This window comes from Megalobrama amblycephala, linkage group LG5 (genome assembly GCF_018812025.1).
Source record: "Megalobrama amblycephala isolate DHTTF-2021 linkage group LG5, ASM1881202v1, whole genome shotgun sequence".
NCBI lineage: Eukaryota > Metazoa > Chordata > Actinopteri > Cypriniformes > Xenocyprididae > Megalobrama > Megalobrama amblycephala.
Window position 1 is genome coordinate 34,976,952 of NC_063048.1, and position 18,610 is coordinate 34,995,561.

The 18,610-nt window shown below is 37.3% G+C and overlaps 1 protein-coding gene across 4 annotated transcripts; it reads left to right on the plus strand.

Moving 5' to 3' along the window:
* Nucleotides 1–18: 18 nt before the first annotated feature.
* scfd1 (sec1 family domain containing 1) lies at nt 19–18,594 on the plus strand. 4 transcript variants are annotated; one of them, XR_007185046.1, is made up of 27 exons: nt 19–191; nt 957–1,027; nt 1,130–1,218; nt 1,302–1,392; nt 1,502–1,624; nt 1,795–1,882; nt 1,980–2,069; nt 3,496–3,551; nt 4,040–4,125; nt 4,690–4,789; nt 5,434–5,573; nt 6,297–6,387; nt 6,471–6,544; nt 7,709–7,790; nt 7,911–8,007; nt 11,758–11,828; nt 13,351–13,430; nt 13,555–13,617; nt 13,699–13,774; nt 14,903–14,956; nt 16,171–16,304; nt 16,443–16,543; nt 16,847–16,899; nt 17,225–17,258; nt 17,560–17,625; nt 17,715–17,783; nt 18,381–18,594. XR_007185046.1 is itself a non-coding variant. In XM_048192011.1 (25 exons), the coding sequence occupies exons 1-25, from the start codon at nt 161–163 to the stop codon at nt 18,402–18,404; spliced, it is 1,899 nt and encodes a 632-aa protein (XP_048047968.1). In that variant the 5' UTR covers nt 19–160; the 3' UTR covers nt 18,405–18,594. The 4 variants fall into 4 exon arrangements, 1 of the variants encoding a protein (XP_048047968.1); XR_007185047.1 differs by lacking the exons at nt 16,171–16,304; nt 16,443–16,543 and adding an exon at nt 15,186–15,387; XM_048192011.1 differs by lacking the exons at nt 16,171–16,304; nt 16,443–16,543.
* Nucleotides 18,595–18,610: the final 16 nt, after the last annotated feature.

Below are 18,610 nucleotides of genomic sequence, written 5' to 3' on the forward strand. Positions count from 1 at the left end.
CTTTTAAGATATCAAACTTCAAAATATGCATGTTCCAAAAATGCATATTCCTGATAGCTTGCGCCATTGATCATCTGTCAGCGTGCGCGTTCTTGCACACAGACAGCGGTTCGCCGGTTGCCACGTCACCCTCGCAGTCGTCACTGCATAAACAGTAAAGATGGCGGCCTCCGTCCGGGAAAAACAGACAGGTCTGTTCATAAGTTTGAATTTATACCGAAACACTCAGTACTGTTGATATTATTGCTATTAATGTTTTTTGTAAATCTTATTTATTTAAAATACATAATATAGTACCCAATACATAACAGCTGAAATTTTACAGTCCTGTCAGTGTAGCTATGGATGCTAACAGTGTTGTTCATCTAGCAGCTGGTTAACATCAGATGAATGGACAATTAAACTAGTTAAACAAGCACTTGTGCTTTAATGACTACGTACAGTCAACCAGCTCGTTTATGAAACCTACGGCTAATACTATTCCTTATACCTGTCACAAGGAACTCATGATTTGATTTGACAAGCTAGCTAAATTCACTTAGCGAAAACTATTAAGCTTAACATTTTGTGGTACAGTATAGTCATGGTTAATATGTTACATGGGTACTGTTTTTGTGCTGAGGTTATTATTTTTATGGTTGACATTGTCATTTATGGATATTGACAGTCGCTGTGCAGCTGCTAACGTTTCTATGCAAAATGTTATTCGTCTCTATGAATATGCAGTAGATTATTGGTTGTTTAGCAATGGAAAGCGTGTGGACATTGCATTAAATACATAATTCTGAAAAATTACGTGTTTCTGGTATAATTCTGTCAAAGCATCTAGGTATTTATTACATTTTTTAATGCAGAGAGTCCTTTAAATTACAAACAAGTAAATTCACTGATTGTGATTTGTAGGGATAGAAGTGATTTCAAATATTCATATATTTCAATGATGTTTCTGTCCTCAGCTGCTTTGAAGCGAATGCTTAACTTTAATGCACCACCCCTGAAAAACACAACAGCTGAGCCGGTATGGAAGGTAAGTGTAAACCCAGGGGTTTCCTCATCCACCTAAACATGGCTCAGTGACACATTTATAGTTATAATTGGCATGCGCATTCACCCTTTGCAATTATGTTAGGTTCTTATATACGATCGCTTTGGCCAAGACATCATATCTCCTCTGCTGTCTGTGAAAGAGTTACGAGACATGGGCATCACTCTGCACCTGTGAGGACCTCTAAGATTTTTTTAATCAGTGTTTTATTTAGATTGATTCGAATGATTGTTTACATTTTGTTTGTTTCCTTTAGCTTATTGCACTCAGATCGCGACCCCATTCCAGATGTTCCTGCTGTTTACTTTGTAATGCCCACAGAGGAGAACGTCGATAGGATATGTCAAGTAAATATGTTCAATAAACAACTGAAATAGTCTTTTTGTTAGTCCCATTCCAGGACAGTTTGTGAAAATCACACTATTGCAAACATAATAGTTATTTTCACCTTCACAGGACCTCCGAAACCAACTATATGAGTCCTACTATTTGAACTTCATCTCCGCAATCTCCAGAAGCAAGTTGGAGGACATAGCAAGTGCTGCTCTAGCAGCTAATGCAGTTAACCAAGTGACCAAAGTAAGTTAAACACATTTATTCATTGTGAATGTTAGTTAGAAATTCAATTTAGTTTGCTAGAGCTTTTAATTCCTGCTAGAGCTTCTCGAATTCCTAAAGAAGGGCAAATAACATACTGCTCATTTTTATTATGCAGTTAGACAATATTAGACTGTTCTGTCCCTACTCAGGTATTTGATCAATATTTGAACTTCATCACACTTGAAGATGATATGTTCATTCTCTGCAATCAAAACAAAGAACACATTTCCTATCATGGTAAGCTGCTAGACTCATTTGAAATATTGACTTTGTTTATACATTCAATTTGTAATTTGAATGAAGTTATTAATAGTGCCTCTTTCTGTCCCCTCAGCAATCAATAAACCAGATATCATGGACACAGACATGGAGGGCATAATGGACACAATAGTGGACAGTCTCTTCTGCTTCTTTGTCACTCTTGGTAAATAATGACAGAATTTTTATTCTTTCATGCATATATACTGCCATTCAAATGTTTGGGGTCAGTAATATTTTTAAAATGTTTTTGAAAGAAGTCTCTTCTGCTCACAAAGGTTGCATTTATTTGATCAAAAATACAGAAAAACAGTAATATTGTTAAATATTATTACAATTTAACAATTTTACAAGTTTTCTATTTTAATGCATTTCAAAATTTAATGTAATACTGTGATTTAATACAAAGCCGAATTTTCTCCAGTCTCTTCTGTGTCACATGATCCTTCAGAAATAATTCCAATATGCTGATTTGCTGCTCAAGGAACATTTCTTATTAATATCAGTGTTGAAAACAGTTATTTGATAAATATGAAATTTAAAGAACAGCATTTATTTGAAACAGAAATCTTTTGTTACATTATATATGTATTAACGGTCACTTTTGATCAATTTAATGCATCCTTGCTGAATAAAAGTATTCATTTCTTAATTAAATAAATCTTACTTGACCCTAAACTTTTGCACTGTAAATAATGCCTTATGAGTTAGAAGCTTTTTTTTTTTTTTTTTTTTTTTTTTAAGATTTCTGTGCCACTATCAGCACCAAATGAAAATATAATATATGATTAAAATATAATGTTTGCATAAAATAATGATTAATGATTCCATGCAGGATTCCCAATCACTCCATGTGTCTGCCATTGTTTGGCCAAACAAAAATGCATTTCCACCGCTAACTAATGTGAACGGAGCGAATGCATTTATAGCTCGACAGAGTCAGTGTTGTTTACAGTCTTGAGGGGAATCAGACAACAAATGGCTTACTTATAGTTGTCTACATATTAAGCTGGCATAAGACAAAATATTTTAACGTCCAAAAAATGACACATTTCACCTATAAAGATGCTTTAGCAAAGAAATGGAAAAAAACTCAAGTTTTTCTTGCTCCCTAGATCTCGTGCTAAAACACAATCCTTTCCTCATATGGGGATGTTCAGTGCTTTATAATCCATCTGAACTCTAATAAACCAACGTTCTTTCATGGTACATGAAGTACTTTACAAAGAACTGATATTTAATCATAATTAAAGAGCAGTTTTTATAATAATTCTCACATTACAGCCATTAGTCTCATTACTCTCAACTGTCATGGGTGCCACTGGGTGGCAGAACCTTCTCAATATTGTTCTGTATATTGCTCAAAGGACAAAAACTTTTAGATATACATTGAATATGTCATTTAGGTCTATTTACATACGACTTGAATACTAGAATTGCATATGGCAGAAACTTCACAATTCAAATTGAGAGCATTTATCAAGCCTGTATTGTTGTTTTTGAAATGTGATTTTGTGTGTCTTGGGAGCCTGTGAGCAGATATTTGATGCACCCTCCTATTGGCAGTACAGTGAGCTTTCCTGTTATCATAGGTGCTGTCCCAATAATCCGATGTCCAAGAGGGAATGCTGCCGAAATGGTAGCCGTGGTAAGAGACCCACTGCTCTATTTTTTAATGTTCCTCTTATACTTGCTTTATGAGCAGTCTGAGACACCTTTGTCTTCTCCTGCTCGGTAAAGAGAGGTTTATGAATTCAGAAATAGAGTGTAAAAGAAATGTCTGTGGTTAAATGACCACTTCAAACCCCAACGTAATCTCTTTGTTGAAGTGCATTTGTACATTTTATACTCTATGTGCACAGCATGTAAACTGATACAGTCGCTTAATTCAGTTTCACGGGATGGTACAGAATTCTTCTTTGTTCCGTATGTGGGATTCAGTCCAACCTTGGCTCGCTTTCACTAGAGTGCTGAGCTTTTAGATTATTAGTTTCAGCGAAAGAATGTCTCACTGTAATATGAGACAAAATTAACATCTGTCGCTCAGGTTATTGGATTAATTTATTTTATACATATTGTACAACTAATTTCTACTGGAAATATTAGTAATGTTGCTTTAACACTTTTTCATAACAGAAACTTGACAAGAAACTGAGAGAGAATCTGCGAGACGCTCGTAACAGCCTGTTCACCGGAGACACCATGGGCTCTGGCCAGTTCAGGTGGAGCAAAAGCACCCCCATACGATGGATGGACGGACGGATGGACGGACGGATGTCTGAACAGACAGACAGATATATAGACATATAAACAGACAGATAGATAGATAGACAGACACAGACAGATAGATAGACAGTCTATCTGTCTGTCTGTCTATCTATATGTCTGTCTGTCTGTCTGTCTGTCTCTATCTATATGTCTTTGTCTGTCTGTCTGTCTGTCAGTCTATCTCTGACAGACAGACAGACAGACAGACATAGATGGACAGACAGATAGACTGACAGACAGACAGATAGATAGATAGATAGATAGATAGATAGATAGATAGATAGATAGATAGATAGACAGACAGATAGACAGATAGACAGACAGACAGATAGATATAGATAGATAGACTGACAGATAGATAGATAGACAGACAGATAGACAGACAGACAGACGGATGGATGAATAGACTGACAGACTCTACTACACTAGGACATCTTAATAAAGATGTAGACTCTAGAGACATGTTTTAGTATTGGCCCATAAAAAATCTCCCATCTTTCCCTCCACCTCTCCCACAGCTTCCAGAGGCCGCTGTTTGTTCTTGCTGATCGTAACCTGGATCTAGCAACTCCTCTCCACCACACATGGACGTATCAGGCTCTCATTCATGATGTGCTGGTGAGCAAAACCTAAAATAACCTTACATGACCCATAATTAATACTCCCTTTTCTACTAGCGTTAATGTATTTTTTTTTCCCTAAATGGAAACTGCAAATAGTTCCAAGTTGCGGCATATGGAAAGATGAAGTTATTGCAGTTATCATATGGATGACAAAGGGGTTTCATGAAATGTGGAATGTCCATGCTGGGTTGCTTTTTGTGCCAGTGATCACTAATCATTTGGGTTTTTTTTTTTTTCTCTCGCCTCAAAAATGTTTTTTCTCAATTCCCTGTATGGCAGCAGTACTCTTGTGGGATTTTATTCTATATATTTTTTATTCAGAGTAAAAGCTGGCATATATGTTATCTTATGTCCTTTATTATGTTTTTATTCAGTTCTGTTACCTTGCCTAACTAACACATGCCTTATATCTGGGGCCGGTTGCATAAACCACTTAGACTAGTCTTAAAAGTTAAGACACTAATGTTTTTCATGAAGAGTGGTCCTAATTTTTTAAAGTCCGTTACATAAAAAGGTAGATTGGTGTAATTTGAATTGAAAAAATTGCATTGATTACCTCTTGGTTAACTGCAATTTGGTCAAACTAGTTCTTAAGACACAGTCTTAATATAGTGACTAAGTTTATGTAACTGGCCTCAGGACTTCCATCTGAACCGCGTGAGTGTGGAGGAGTCTCAAGGGTCAGAGGCCAGCCCAGCAGGAGCACGACCCAAAAAGAAAAACAAGAAGAGCTATGATCTCACTGCTGCTGACAAATTTTGGCAAAAACACAAAGGAAGGTAAATATCTACCGTTGATAAAAATCATGTATCCAAATTAAGGTTATTATTGATCATTAACAAATGTTTTCAATTGTTTTTTAAATTGTATTTTTGAATTGATGACTGTGTGTGATGGAAGTGCATTTTACTTTTTCTTTTCTACATTTTGCTAATAAGTTTCCAGAGACCTTATTCTGTCCCGGTTTTGATTCACCCAAAAATTAAAATTGTGTCATCATTTACTCACCCTCATGACATTCCAAACTTGTATGACTTTATTTATTCTTTTTTTGGAAGTCAGTGGGCACCAAAATGGTTTGGTTACCAACATTCTTCAAAATATCTTATTTTGCGTCTTCCACGTAGAAAGAAAGTCATACAGGTTTGGAAGGACATGAGGGTAAATTTTCTTGGGTGGACTATCCCTTTAAGGACATTTAATAAACCAACTGTACTGACAAACGTGTAAATGTTTGATAGGAAAGCATCCCTAGTTTTCATAATTCACTTAACTGGTTTGTCAGATGTCACAGTATTCGTTAATATTTAAGAACATTTGCCAATGTTGTTCATTTTTGCAAAATTGCATCAGTTCGATGTTTTGAAAACTGTTTTAGTTTCATTCCTGCTTTCAGAACTGTATCCAACAGATTTATTAACAGCTTAATGACACTTGTTTTTAGCCTCCTCTGCAGAAAAGCATTTAATTGATTTCTCTATTTCTCTAATGGACTATTTCAGTCCATTCCCTGAGGTTGCAGAAGCCGTGCAGGAGGAACTGGATACATATCGAGCCCAAGAGGATGAGGTTAAACGCCTCAAGAGCATCATGGTAGGTTGATAAGGCTGATGATAAATTATATATGAAGGAATTGTTGCCTGATGGTTAACACAGATAAATGATTTTCTTCAAAGGGCTTAGAAGGGGAGGATGATGGAGCCATTAGTATGTTGTCAGATAACACTGCCAAACTTACCTCAGCCGTCAGGTAAGAAGTTCTTCATACTAGTAATTGTGTATTTTTGCATAAAGGACCAGTATGATGTATTGAATGTTAATTATTAAAGGCAGAGTATGTAACTTTCTCTGATAGAAGTTGCTTATTCTAAACAATAACAAAGGAGTAGCTTGATTACATCGTGAATGAGTGTGGAATCATGGGAGTTGTTGACTTCACCTCCACAGCCAATCGAACTACATTTTATAATGCATGTTAATGTATTTTGCATGTTAACGTCTCTGACAGACCGCCGTTTTCTCCTTCTTTTTGATGACGCATTCAAAACATCCGATATTCATGTACTCACTGTACCTCTGCTTCTCGTAAATACCACGTGTGTTATGCACGCTATTTTTTTTGACAGACATTGATGTTATGATGTTATGATGTTATGTGATATTCAAATTCTATGGATTTGAAAACCGATGGATCGTAAGGTAATAATTGTTTATTTCTTAGCCAGCAAGTTTTCAGGGAAGTGACTGATGCCCATGATTGTGTTATGTCAATGTTTTTAGATCTATTATTCCATCCGACAGCCAGCCTAATTTTTTGACGCGTGTGATAATGTGCGTAAGATGTGAACTAATTATAAAACATGCTGGAGACATTCAAAATGCTTTTTGCATAGTTTGTTATACGGAATGAAGTTTATTTCGTGGCATAAATAAATTACCTGTTACTCAGAGACTGACATGTTTGGCTTGTCAAAAATGTTACATTCAGCGAGCACAAATTTGTTGACTTTTGAAAATCAAGTTAATTTTTTACCAGGAGAGGAGTGGTTTTCATGCACAACTTTGTTTTTATTGTCTCTTATAACGAAAATCTTTTATTAAACCCATGAAAATACAGATCCTGTTGCAAATAATGGTGAAAAATCACTTTTTAAAACTGTTATTCTATTTTTATTTTGACTTTTTCATAAATTCACAAAGTTTACATATTTAAATATTTCAGTTTTTATTCAGTGGATGTATATGAAATATACCCTAATATAATCTAATTACATTCAGAACTTGTCTCATATTTCACAAGAGCTGTTATACATATGTATTAGTCATTGCACTCACTAAGGGCCTACCGCTGTACCCCTGCCTGACCCTACGCGTATAGAGTAGGATAACAGCGTGCTCTTCTCTCTCTAAACAGTTCTCTTCCTGAGCTCCTGGAAAAAAAGAGACTGATTGACCTCCACACCAATGTTGCCACAGCGGTTTTGGACCACATCAAGGTCAGTGCTCAATGAGAAAAATGTTTTTCATCTCTTAGGTTACATTTTCTCAGCACATTATGTTATTTCTGTGAGGTAGAGTTGCATATTTTTCTTCTAAATTTGCCTGTCTGTCTTTAGAGCCGTAAGCTTGATGTGTACTTCGAGTACGAGGAGAAGCTTATGAGCAAGTCCACGCTCGATAAATCCCTGCTGGACATTATCAGTGATCCTGATGGTGAGTCTTGCTTGTGATAAACATTCAAGGTTAATAGTCTCATCAGTTCCATCTCAGATCTGTGATAATGAACCTTAAGCCCTATTTGGACTGGATTAGTTTCATGCGGGGAGGTGGGGTAATGAAAGAATTATCAAAGCTTGTCTGATATTTTAATCTTGTTCAAATTGGCCATGTAAGTATTTTTTTAGATCTTTTCTGCACTGCGTATTATCGTGCTGGTAAAGATTATTGTAGGGCTGCACAATTTATCAAAATAAAACTGAAATGGCAATATTACTTATCAAATCGCAAAGGCTGTGATGTAATTAAACATATGCGCTGGGTGTTTCAGATTGTAGTGTAGCACTGTGCTCTTTTACACTTGAGGAGCTCGTGATTCAGTGTTTTTAGTGTCTCAGAGCGACTTGGTTGGCAGTAAATGCTGCTCCACATGAACTCATCTATGATCATTTATTAACATGCAATTGGGAAGGCAACATGCATATTCCCAAACTTGTAATGACTGCTTCTAAACCGGCTGTTATCAACAAGAGAAGCTTTATAGTTGCATTTTGGTTGGATGGTTTTGATCATTCATACATACATACACACATACATATATATTTATTTATATATATATATATATATATATATATATATATATATATATATATATATATATATATATATATATATATATATAATATATTTATTTATTTTTTTTCCAATAATTTTTATTTTTGTAATAATAATTTTGGTCCCCCTTTATATTAGGCGTTTTTAACTACTATGTAGTATCATTTAAACTAATCAAATACAATTCACAATTGTGTATGCGCATGTTTTATGTTGTACTTATATTTAAAAATACCTGCATGTAATTACATCTGTAATTAATTTCTGTAATGACATCTATAATCACACTGTTGACCCTTCCCTTACCCTAAACCTTAAACCTACCCATACCACCAAACCTGTCCCCAACCTTAGTGGTCAAACATTTAGTCACGATTAATTGCATTCAAAATACACGTTTGTGTTTACATAATATGTATATGTACTGTATATTTTTATTATGTATTTATAAATACACACACATATATATTTAACAAAAATATATTTATATATGAAATATATTTATTTATAATTATATACATGTAAATATTTCTTAAATATATACATGTATGTGTGTATATTTATAATAAATATTCACAATACACGCATACAGTGAGTACGGAAAGTATTCAGACCCCCTTAAATTTTTCACTCTTTGTTATATTGCAGCCATTTGCTAAAATCATTTAAGTTCATTTTTTTTTCTCATTAATGTACACATAGCACCCCATATTGACAGAAAAACACAGAATTGTTGACATTTTTGCAGATTTATTAAAAAAGAAAAACTGAAATATCACATGGTCCTAAGTATTCAGACCCTTTGCTGTGACACTCATATATTTAACTCAGGTGCTGTCCATTTCTTCTGATCATCCTTGAGATGGTTCTACACCTTCATTTGAGTCCAGCTGTGTTTGATTATACTGATTGGACTTGATGAGGAAAGCCACACACCTGTCTATATAAGACCTTACAGCTCACAGTGCATGTCAGAGCAAATGAGAATCATGAGGTCAAAGGAACTGCCTGAAGAGCTCAGAGACAGAATTGTGGCAAGGCATAGATCTGGCCAAGGTTACAAAAAAATTTCTGCTGCACTTAAGGTTCCTAAGAGGACAGTGGCCTCCATAATCCTTAAATGGAAGACGTTTGGGATGACCAGAACCCTTCCTAGAGCTGGCCGTCCGGCCAAACTGAGCTATCGGGGGAGAAGAGCCTTGGTGAAAGAGGTAAAGAAGCTCCAGAGATGGAGTCGGAAGATGGGAGAAAGTTGTAGAAAGTCAACCATCACTGTAGCTCTCCACCAGTCGGGGCTTTATGGCAGAGTGGCCCGACGGAAGCCTCTCATCAGTGCAAGACACATGAAAGCCTGCATGGAGTTTGCTAAGATGGTGAGAAATAAGATTCTCTGGTCTGATGAGACCAAGATAGAACTTTTTGGCCTTAATTCTAAGCGGTATGTGTGGAGAAAACCAGGCACTGCTCATCACCTGTCCAAAACAGTCCCAACAGTGAAGCATGGTGGTGGCAGCATCATGCTGTGGGGGTGTTTTTCAGCTGCAGGGACAGGACGACTGGTTGCAATCGAGGGAAAGATGAATGCGACCAAGTACAGGGATATCCTGGACGAAAACCTTCTCCAGAGTGCTCAGGACCTCAGACTGGGCCGAAGGTTTACCTTCCAACAAGACAATGACCCTAAGCACACAGCTAAAATAACGAAGGAGTGGCTTCACAACAACTCTGTGACTGTTCTTGAATGGCCCAGCCAGAGCCCTGACTTAAACCCAATTGAGCATCTCTGGAGAGACCTAAAAATGGCTGTCCACCAACGCTTACCATCCAACCTGACAGAACTGGAAAGGATCTGCAAGGAGGAATGGCAGAGGATCCCCAAATCCAGGTGTGAAAAACTTGTTGCATCTTTTCCAAAAAGACTCATGGCTGTATTAGATCAAAAGGGTGCTTCTACTAAATACTGAGCAAAGGGTCTGAATACTTAGGACCATGTGATATTTCAGTTTTTCTTTTTTAATAAATCTGCAAAAATGTCAGCAATTCTGTGTTTTTCTGTCAATATGGGGTGCTGTGTGTACATTAATGAGGAAAAAAAAAGAACTTAAATGATTTTAGCAAATGGCTGCAATATAACAGAGAGTGAAAAATTTAAGGGGGTCTGAATACTTTCCGTACCCACTGTACATATTATGTAAACACAAACTCCCCATGTGAACTGTCATGCAAATAAATAACCTTGCGGTTCTCTAACATCTGATTGGATGAGCCCTGCTCAAAGCCATTGTAAAATATGCATATCTGTGACTGCACATCAGTTGAATTTTATGCTATTGGCACAAGTTGCTACAAACCAATAATAATAATGCTAGGTAATAGTAATAATATTGATGATGACAATAATAAGATCTTTGATTAATATGTGGCTTGGCAACCATGACAAACTACACATTCTGCCTGACAACACCCCATAATTGTGGTAAAATCTCTGTAACGCTTGGCCTCAAGTGGCTTATTGCTTTAATAAGCCTTGACTTCTCAGCTGGTCTTTGAGCTTGACCGTAATCCAAACACCACTATATCCCTCAAAGCATGGCATACTGCCTTACTGTCATAAAATTTTGTTTTAACAAGAACAGCCCCATCCTGAGAGATCAAACGAAACTAATTGAATGAGTAACTCATACCCCCTTCCCCTAATGAGAGCCTGTCCCACCCCTCATCCAGTCATTTTTCCATCTTAGCGGACTGAAATGCATCACATCCCTAGGGGTAAGCGGCCTGCTTTAAAGGCTCTCTGTGATGCTACCACAGGACAGGATTTGTTTTCTCTCCTGCCAGCATTGTGAGGTTTCAAGAGGACACCGTTTCTTGATCTCCACAGGGTCCTCTGTTGGTTCATGGGTTTTCTTATGAGTACACAGGAATGGCCACTAAATATAATGATAGTGATCAGATATTTTTTCAAGCGATACACAATGCTTTATTGTTCCGATGAGCACAATCTTTGATTTACCAATCATGTTTCGCTATTGGAGGGAACAAAAAACCCCTTACAAACTCTAGTAGTTCTTGAATTTAAAGTAACTGTAAGCATTTGCATAATGACTGTATAAATGTTGTTCTTATTGGTAGCTGGAACAGCAGAGGATAAGATGAGGCTGTTTCTGATCTACTACATCACTTCCCAGCAGCCCCCATCTGAGGTAAGTCCCCACACCACCACGGTCATGATCAAGTAGTTATCATAATAAACTATATCCCGAAAGAAACTTCACAGATCATAGCAACCTTAAAAGAATAATCTGGGTTCAGTACAAGTTAAGTTTAGTGACAGCAAAATATTGATACCATACAACGAAAGCAATTTGTGAGGCTTACTTTTGTATGGAAGCACTTAAATTAATTTTTCTGTTTAAAATTGTGTATTATTTGAGCTGTGAAGTTGTCCTTGTCATTTTAAGCATTATGTTGTCATGACAACAAAAGTGTAAATTTGGATATACTGTAACTTTACACAGAAAAGGTTAATAAGCAATTTGGTCATAATTTATGTATGCAATATTGTTTACAGTATGTGTGTGTACTATTGAAACAATAGGTATTTTAATATTTATGGATTGGCCTTTCATTTCCATAGTGCATCACTGCAATCCAGATTTTTGTATCTTTTTTTTTTTTCTTTTCTTTTTTTCTTCTTTAAGAAAAATCAGAACAAGTAAAAATTAATTTTTGTGGTATCAACATTATGCTACAAACAGTGTCGACTGAGCTTAACTTGTTCTGAACCAAGGATACTCCTTTAAGAGTACTAGATAAATAATCCTCAAACGTAGGTTTGAGGATGTCTGTGGTGGGCTACCCTGATGTGCACTTTCGGTAACACCGCGATTTATTATAATCAGTGGCAAATGCATGGACTTCATTGTTTGGGGACACATGGAGCCAAAAACATTCTGTCCATTCCCTATGAAGCTCGGCCCGGGTTCTTAAACTGTACTTTCAGAAGCTGTCTTCAAAAGCCTTGTTGTTCTTTGGGACACATGCAGCGCAGATTTGAGGAACTCTGACACCCTTTGATGCCACAGCCAAGTGTTATTACTCTTGTACCTTGATAAAGCAGGATTGTTCAGCTAATGGCAAGATCTCTTTTTCTGTGGGATGTTACTTAAACGGCCATACAAATGAAAGTTTTGAGTTCTTGTGTACACTTCCGACATGAGGGGGCGGAACCGTGGGACCAAGCTGAGATGGACGATGTCCAAGTGACCACATTTCAACCCTTGAGAAAGCACACTGACCCATGCTAACTGACATTCCCTATTATGTTTATCGATGCAGGCTGTAAAAGCTTTGACTTTCCAAAAGAGAAGAGTTTTAACCATTTTTCCATGTCTTCTGGTATCCATTCTTTCATCTGTGTCCTTGTGAACCAGCATGGGTTATTGTTGGCTGAGTATTTGGTTAAACTTCAAAAACAGCCATTTTGTTGTTTGTTTTCTGAGGCTGTAATTAGATTGGTGACATGAAAATGGCCCTCTCACTCATGTGGTATAGACAACTATGTCTCTAACAGGAATGAGATTTTCTCCTCACCCTGATGGATGCTTATGGCTTGTGAGCTATATGTCATCCTTCATTCTATAAAAACAGCTTCTCTTGAATGGTGTATTTTTGTTTTCATCTTTGAGGGTCGAGTGTTGAAAAAAGACATTTGGTTCTTTTTAGGCTGATCTAGAACAGTACAAGAAAGCCTTGGTTGATGCAAGCTGTGACCTATCTCCACTTAACTACATTAAGCAGTGGAAGTAAGTTCTGGCCATTGTCAACAAACACACCATAACACGCTGTCACATTTGCCTAGTTACTACATTAAATTCAGCAGAAAGATGAGAACAGTAGTGTTGCAAACTAATATAACCTATTTTCCAGAGCTTTCACCAAGATGGCTGCGACGCCAGCCAATTACGGGAGCAGTGGAGTGAAACCAATGGGGTATGAGGCTACACCAAATTTAATTCTCAAAATGTGAATCCTTTTGCTGATTTGTTTTTAATGCACCTGTCTTTTTTTCAGACTGTTCTCGAGGGTGATGAACACTGGCTCCCAGTTTGTGATGGAGGGGGTGAAAAATCTGGTCCTGAAACAACATGTGAGTATTTATTACCACTTACACACAAGAAAAAAAGAATTAACAAGCCATCCATATCTGCAACGACTACCATGAGCTAAATTTTATGATTATTGAGGACTTGTGTGTTTTTACCAGGGACATGTAGAAAGTTCTTAAGAAACAGGGGATCAAATGTAAAAAAAATTTTTTTGCATCTATCACTACTATAATTCCTATATGATCATTTCATATATACAGGCCATGTCACGTCACCATTTTAATAGCCTACATTTCACATAATAGGGCAATAGATGGCACGTGGACTTAATTTAACCAACTATGATAGTTTCATCAAATGGTAAATTAATATACAGTACATAAATAAGAATAAATGGAACACTACTTACATTAATGCACTTCTGGTGCTGCATACTTTTGCAGAGTGCTTTGGAGTCAATTCACTTCTGATTTTTAAGAATTTGAGATAAACTGCAGATCCACAAATTCAAATCCTTCTGTCCATTCAGACTGTGTTCTTTTCTATTCACCTTTGTTAAGAACTGAAAACAGACAGTGGTTAATATAGTTTTCAACCAATTTATGATGAATAAGACTGGGAAATTACTACTTCACTTCACATTGTCCAATGAAATTTGAGCTTACTTTGAGTTACTGACATTTATAAATCATGTAATATTTTTTAAAGTTGTGGATAAATGTGGATTTTTATTTGAACAGACTCAATAATCATTGAGAGAGAGCCATATATGGTCCAAGGTTCTCAGACACAGTTATGAATGTGTAACTACTAATCTAAATGCCTTGCATTTTGTTTTTTACAGTGAGTAAAATAATTACATATATAATAATTAACTCCGAAGCAAGATGCAAACCTTTAGCAACGCATTATGGCAATGATGTCTCTGACAGCAGATATGTAAAAAATAAATGTGAATTTTCAGACTTTTGAGCATTTTGTTACTGTTTTGTACACATTGCTATACTGATTATAATTCAAGTGCATTTTATTTTATTGACCTCAATATTATTGTAGAGATAATTGTAGAGAGAAGCACTTTTGATTCATTATGAAAAAGGGCAGGGGCTTGAGCCCCCAGAGTTTATGGGTTTATTTTTATTCTCTCTTTTTTTTTTTCTCTCATATAGAACTTGCCGGTTACTCGCATCTTGGACAATTTGATGGAAATGAAGTCAAACCCGGTGAGTGCTCTGTTTTTCCCTTTTCACTACATCGTTTTAACTTCTCCCTCATAAGCACAAATATTCAACATGTTTTGCTGCTATATTAGTATGAAATATGTAGTAATTAATCATCAGCTTATTGTAATTAATCATCTGTCCGATTGTTAGCTAAAAGTCTAAATCCAAAAATCTTTAAAGACCATTGTGTCCAGTCAGTATACACACTTGTTATTGTGTATCACCACAGTTGACTGCTTTACCTCCCACTGCGGATTAATACATATGACACTGCAGCGCTATGGGACACTGAATTTTCTCTGATGGGGCACTGAAGAGGCTCTTTGAGTGTGCAGAGACTTCAATCCAAGCAATCTGAGCTGCACGGTTAATGCGACTGTCTCAACCAGGGGAACACCTGCGGAGAGGGAGAGAGAGGCAGCGAGTTTCTAGTGAGCAAACCCAGAGCATGATGTATTTAGTTTCTAGGGCTAAGGGATTTGGAATCAATGCATTTGGGCTTTTCACCTTTGTGAGGTGGAACAGAGATGCAAACCCCTCAGGTGCACAGCAGTAGGGGGCATCTGTACAGAAACTATTTCAGCGATTCATTGTATTGTGTTCTGCTATGCACTTAAGGATCTCATTGTCTGCAAAATGTCTGTATATGAAGCATCAGGTATTTGAACACACTGGCGGTTTTCAAGTTATTGTTGGATCTCCTTGAAGGAAAAATCTGCTTTGAAAATGTCTCCTGATGCTTTGAAATCAACTAGCTTCCAGGACAGTGTGGGGGGAATGATTAATGCTGAATTATTATTTTTTTTTTTAATAAATGTGGAATTACCACAAAGGATATGATGTGGCAAATCTTTGACAGCACCCTCATAATAGGACTCCTCTCAATTTAGACATCTTGAATTCTCCCTAAGCACACTTCCAAGAACTATCCCGATGTGTTTTAAATATAAAATGTTGTAATGGAGACAGCTATCTGACATATAAACTCTTGAAATCATTTGCTTGTGTAACTGGCCTTTTAGCTTCTCTTTCGTACCTTGACATAAAGACCTTATTTCCTTCTGAAAGACCTTATTTCCTTCAGGGTCCCTCTGATCTTCTCGGTCTTAAAAGCTGGGGTGGACAGATTTCCGTATTCCGTTACCGACTGGAAATGCTTTCCCTTCGCTGCCCATAAACCTGCATTGAACATAACCGTATTATCATTTTCTCAGCTACTGGAATTTCAGTGCCCTGCACAATACGCCTGTTGTTGGAGAAGCTGGGCAGCTGAGCACTTCAGAATCTCCTGCCTCCGCTGCTCGTCAGATAGTCCTTGCAGATGGGCCTGTGCGACCAGGTTGCAATAGTATGTTCAGTTATTAATACAAAGCTTTGCTACCCAGTTAGGGTAAACTGATAGCAGAAAAATCTAGAGCATTTTACCATTTTCAAACGGAATGGGGCTCTTCTTTCAGTGAGTTGACGGCAAAGTATTTCTTCCCAGAATGAAGTATGCACCAGAGCGCCAGGACTGCCAGGCCGGGCTGACTGAGGTCCCGTGGGGGAAGAGACAGGCTTGGCCCATCCGATACAGAGGATGAGGAAGTAGGAGGCCATTGGCCCCCGCCTCAGAGACAGTTCTCCTCAATTTGTGTCGGGACTCTTCAAAGCAGAGAGATGATAATCTTGCTTTTTTAGTCAAACTGGAGGACATTTTACTGTTTGAGGCTTCTGGTTCTCAGACGAATGGTTGCTGGGAAGCATTAGATCTTGATAAGCATTTAATGTAGATAGATGAGGTGGTTTTTAGGAGATGGTGATGTGGGGAGGGTGCGCTGAGTGTTATTTCATCCCTAATTTACTTACGTGCTCTGTAATCTCTAATGTTAGGTGTTGTGATTTTTGTAGGAGACTGATGACTACAGATACTTCGATCCCAAGATGCTTCGCGGAAGCGAGAGGTAGGACACTGAAGATGAAGACTAGGCTCCTTGGATTTTCAAATGAGACATCTCTGTGTTTGACTTGGTCCCACTGTATTCAAATATTATGTTAAAGGCATTTGATCCATGGAGGAATTCTAAATTGCTTGTGTCTTTATTACATATACATAAGGCAGTATTGAAGTTAGGTAAATAACGGATCTGCACATCCTTGCCAGAGCTGGAACTTTCCACTGAAAATATTTAGAATATAAGGAGATCTGTAGTTTTTTTCCACAAATATTGGCTATTTTCGCTCTCTGCCTGTGATGATGAATTAATCCTAACTGTTTAACTCCCTCAGCTCCATTCCAAGGAACAAGAACCCTTTTCAAGAGGTGAGTATAAAAAACAATGGTGATATCTGATGGTCATGATTTTGCACCATGTGGATGTTGATAGGGTATCTTCATGGTTTGGTGCCCATGTGTTATAACCTGGCAGGGTTAATTTAAGTTACAGATAGCCTTCTGTTCCTAGTGGAGATTAGGCCCTGCTAATGACAAAGTGAGTTGGAAGCCCAGAGTGTCTGAGCTCACGTCTGTAGGAGGGCCACTTGAAATATTGCAGGGTTTTATTTAATACAAAGCATTTGTACAGTGCTGATGACAGAGCTGATGATAGATTTTCATTTCACAGGCCATCGTCTTTGTTGTTGGCGGAGGCAATTACATAGAGTATCAGAATCTTGTTGACTATACAAAGGTATGGCTGTGCCCATTTTGACATGTAAAATGTGCTACAAGAACTTGGTTTGCTTATGAAGATGAGTGTAATGATCTTCTTTTCTTCAGGCCAAGCAAGGGAAGCGGGTTCTTTATGGCTGTAGTGAGCTTTTCAATGCTGCCCAGTTCATAAAACAGGTATGATCACTTCCCCTACAGCATAAACTGATAGGAAGTGCATGTTATAAAAAACAGGACGTTTACATGCAACATCCAAGATGTCAGGTCACCCAATTTGCGTCACACTTCAGTTAAAAGTCCAAATTCATCAACACATTTTTGCATACAAGGACAGAATTCCATGAAAAATCAACTACTCCGCGATCCAATGCTCAAAAATCCAACCGATTATCCCAGAGTTGGAGGAAACAACACTGCTTTGAGTGTCTTGGAATGCTTTTTGCTGCTTGAAGCAAATCTACGTTGTACTTTGTCTTAACAAAGTTGACATCAAGTCATAACGTGCTTTTCCCTCTGTAAATATTTTTTAAACATTTTGCCCAGTTTTTTTTTTCCACATCAATTTCTTAATATACTTTTACCGCTTTGCTCTGAGCGAAAATACGGGGAGGGTTTCGTGTCTCGCTTCTCCAAATTCTTCCTGTAGCCGTGAACTTATATGACACTGACTGTATGCTGAACAATGATTCAGTAGTAATCCTACTTTTGTTTAAGTGTTAATGTGATGTTGCACTATCAGAGCTTTTAGGACTAAACCCATTCATTTCTCCACAGCTCTCCCTGCTTGGTCAGAAATAGGAGGAGATTTGAAGTCCAGTTATCCACCCTTCTCGAAACCGGAATCGAGATTTCTTCAGTTGTACTTTACATTAAAACCTCTCTAACTTCAGAATCACTCATATTCCATGTACTTTATACTGTTTTCCTATACTATTTAATTCAATACTAAAGGTTACCGACAATAAAGTTTAACAGTCTTACGCACCAATTACGCTTTGTTTACT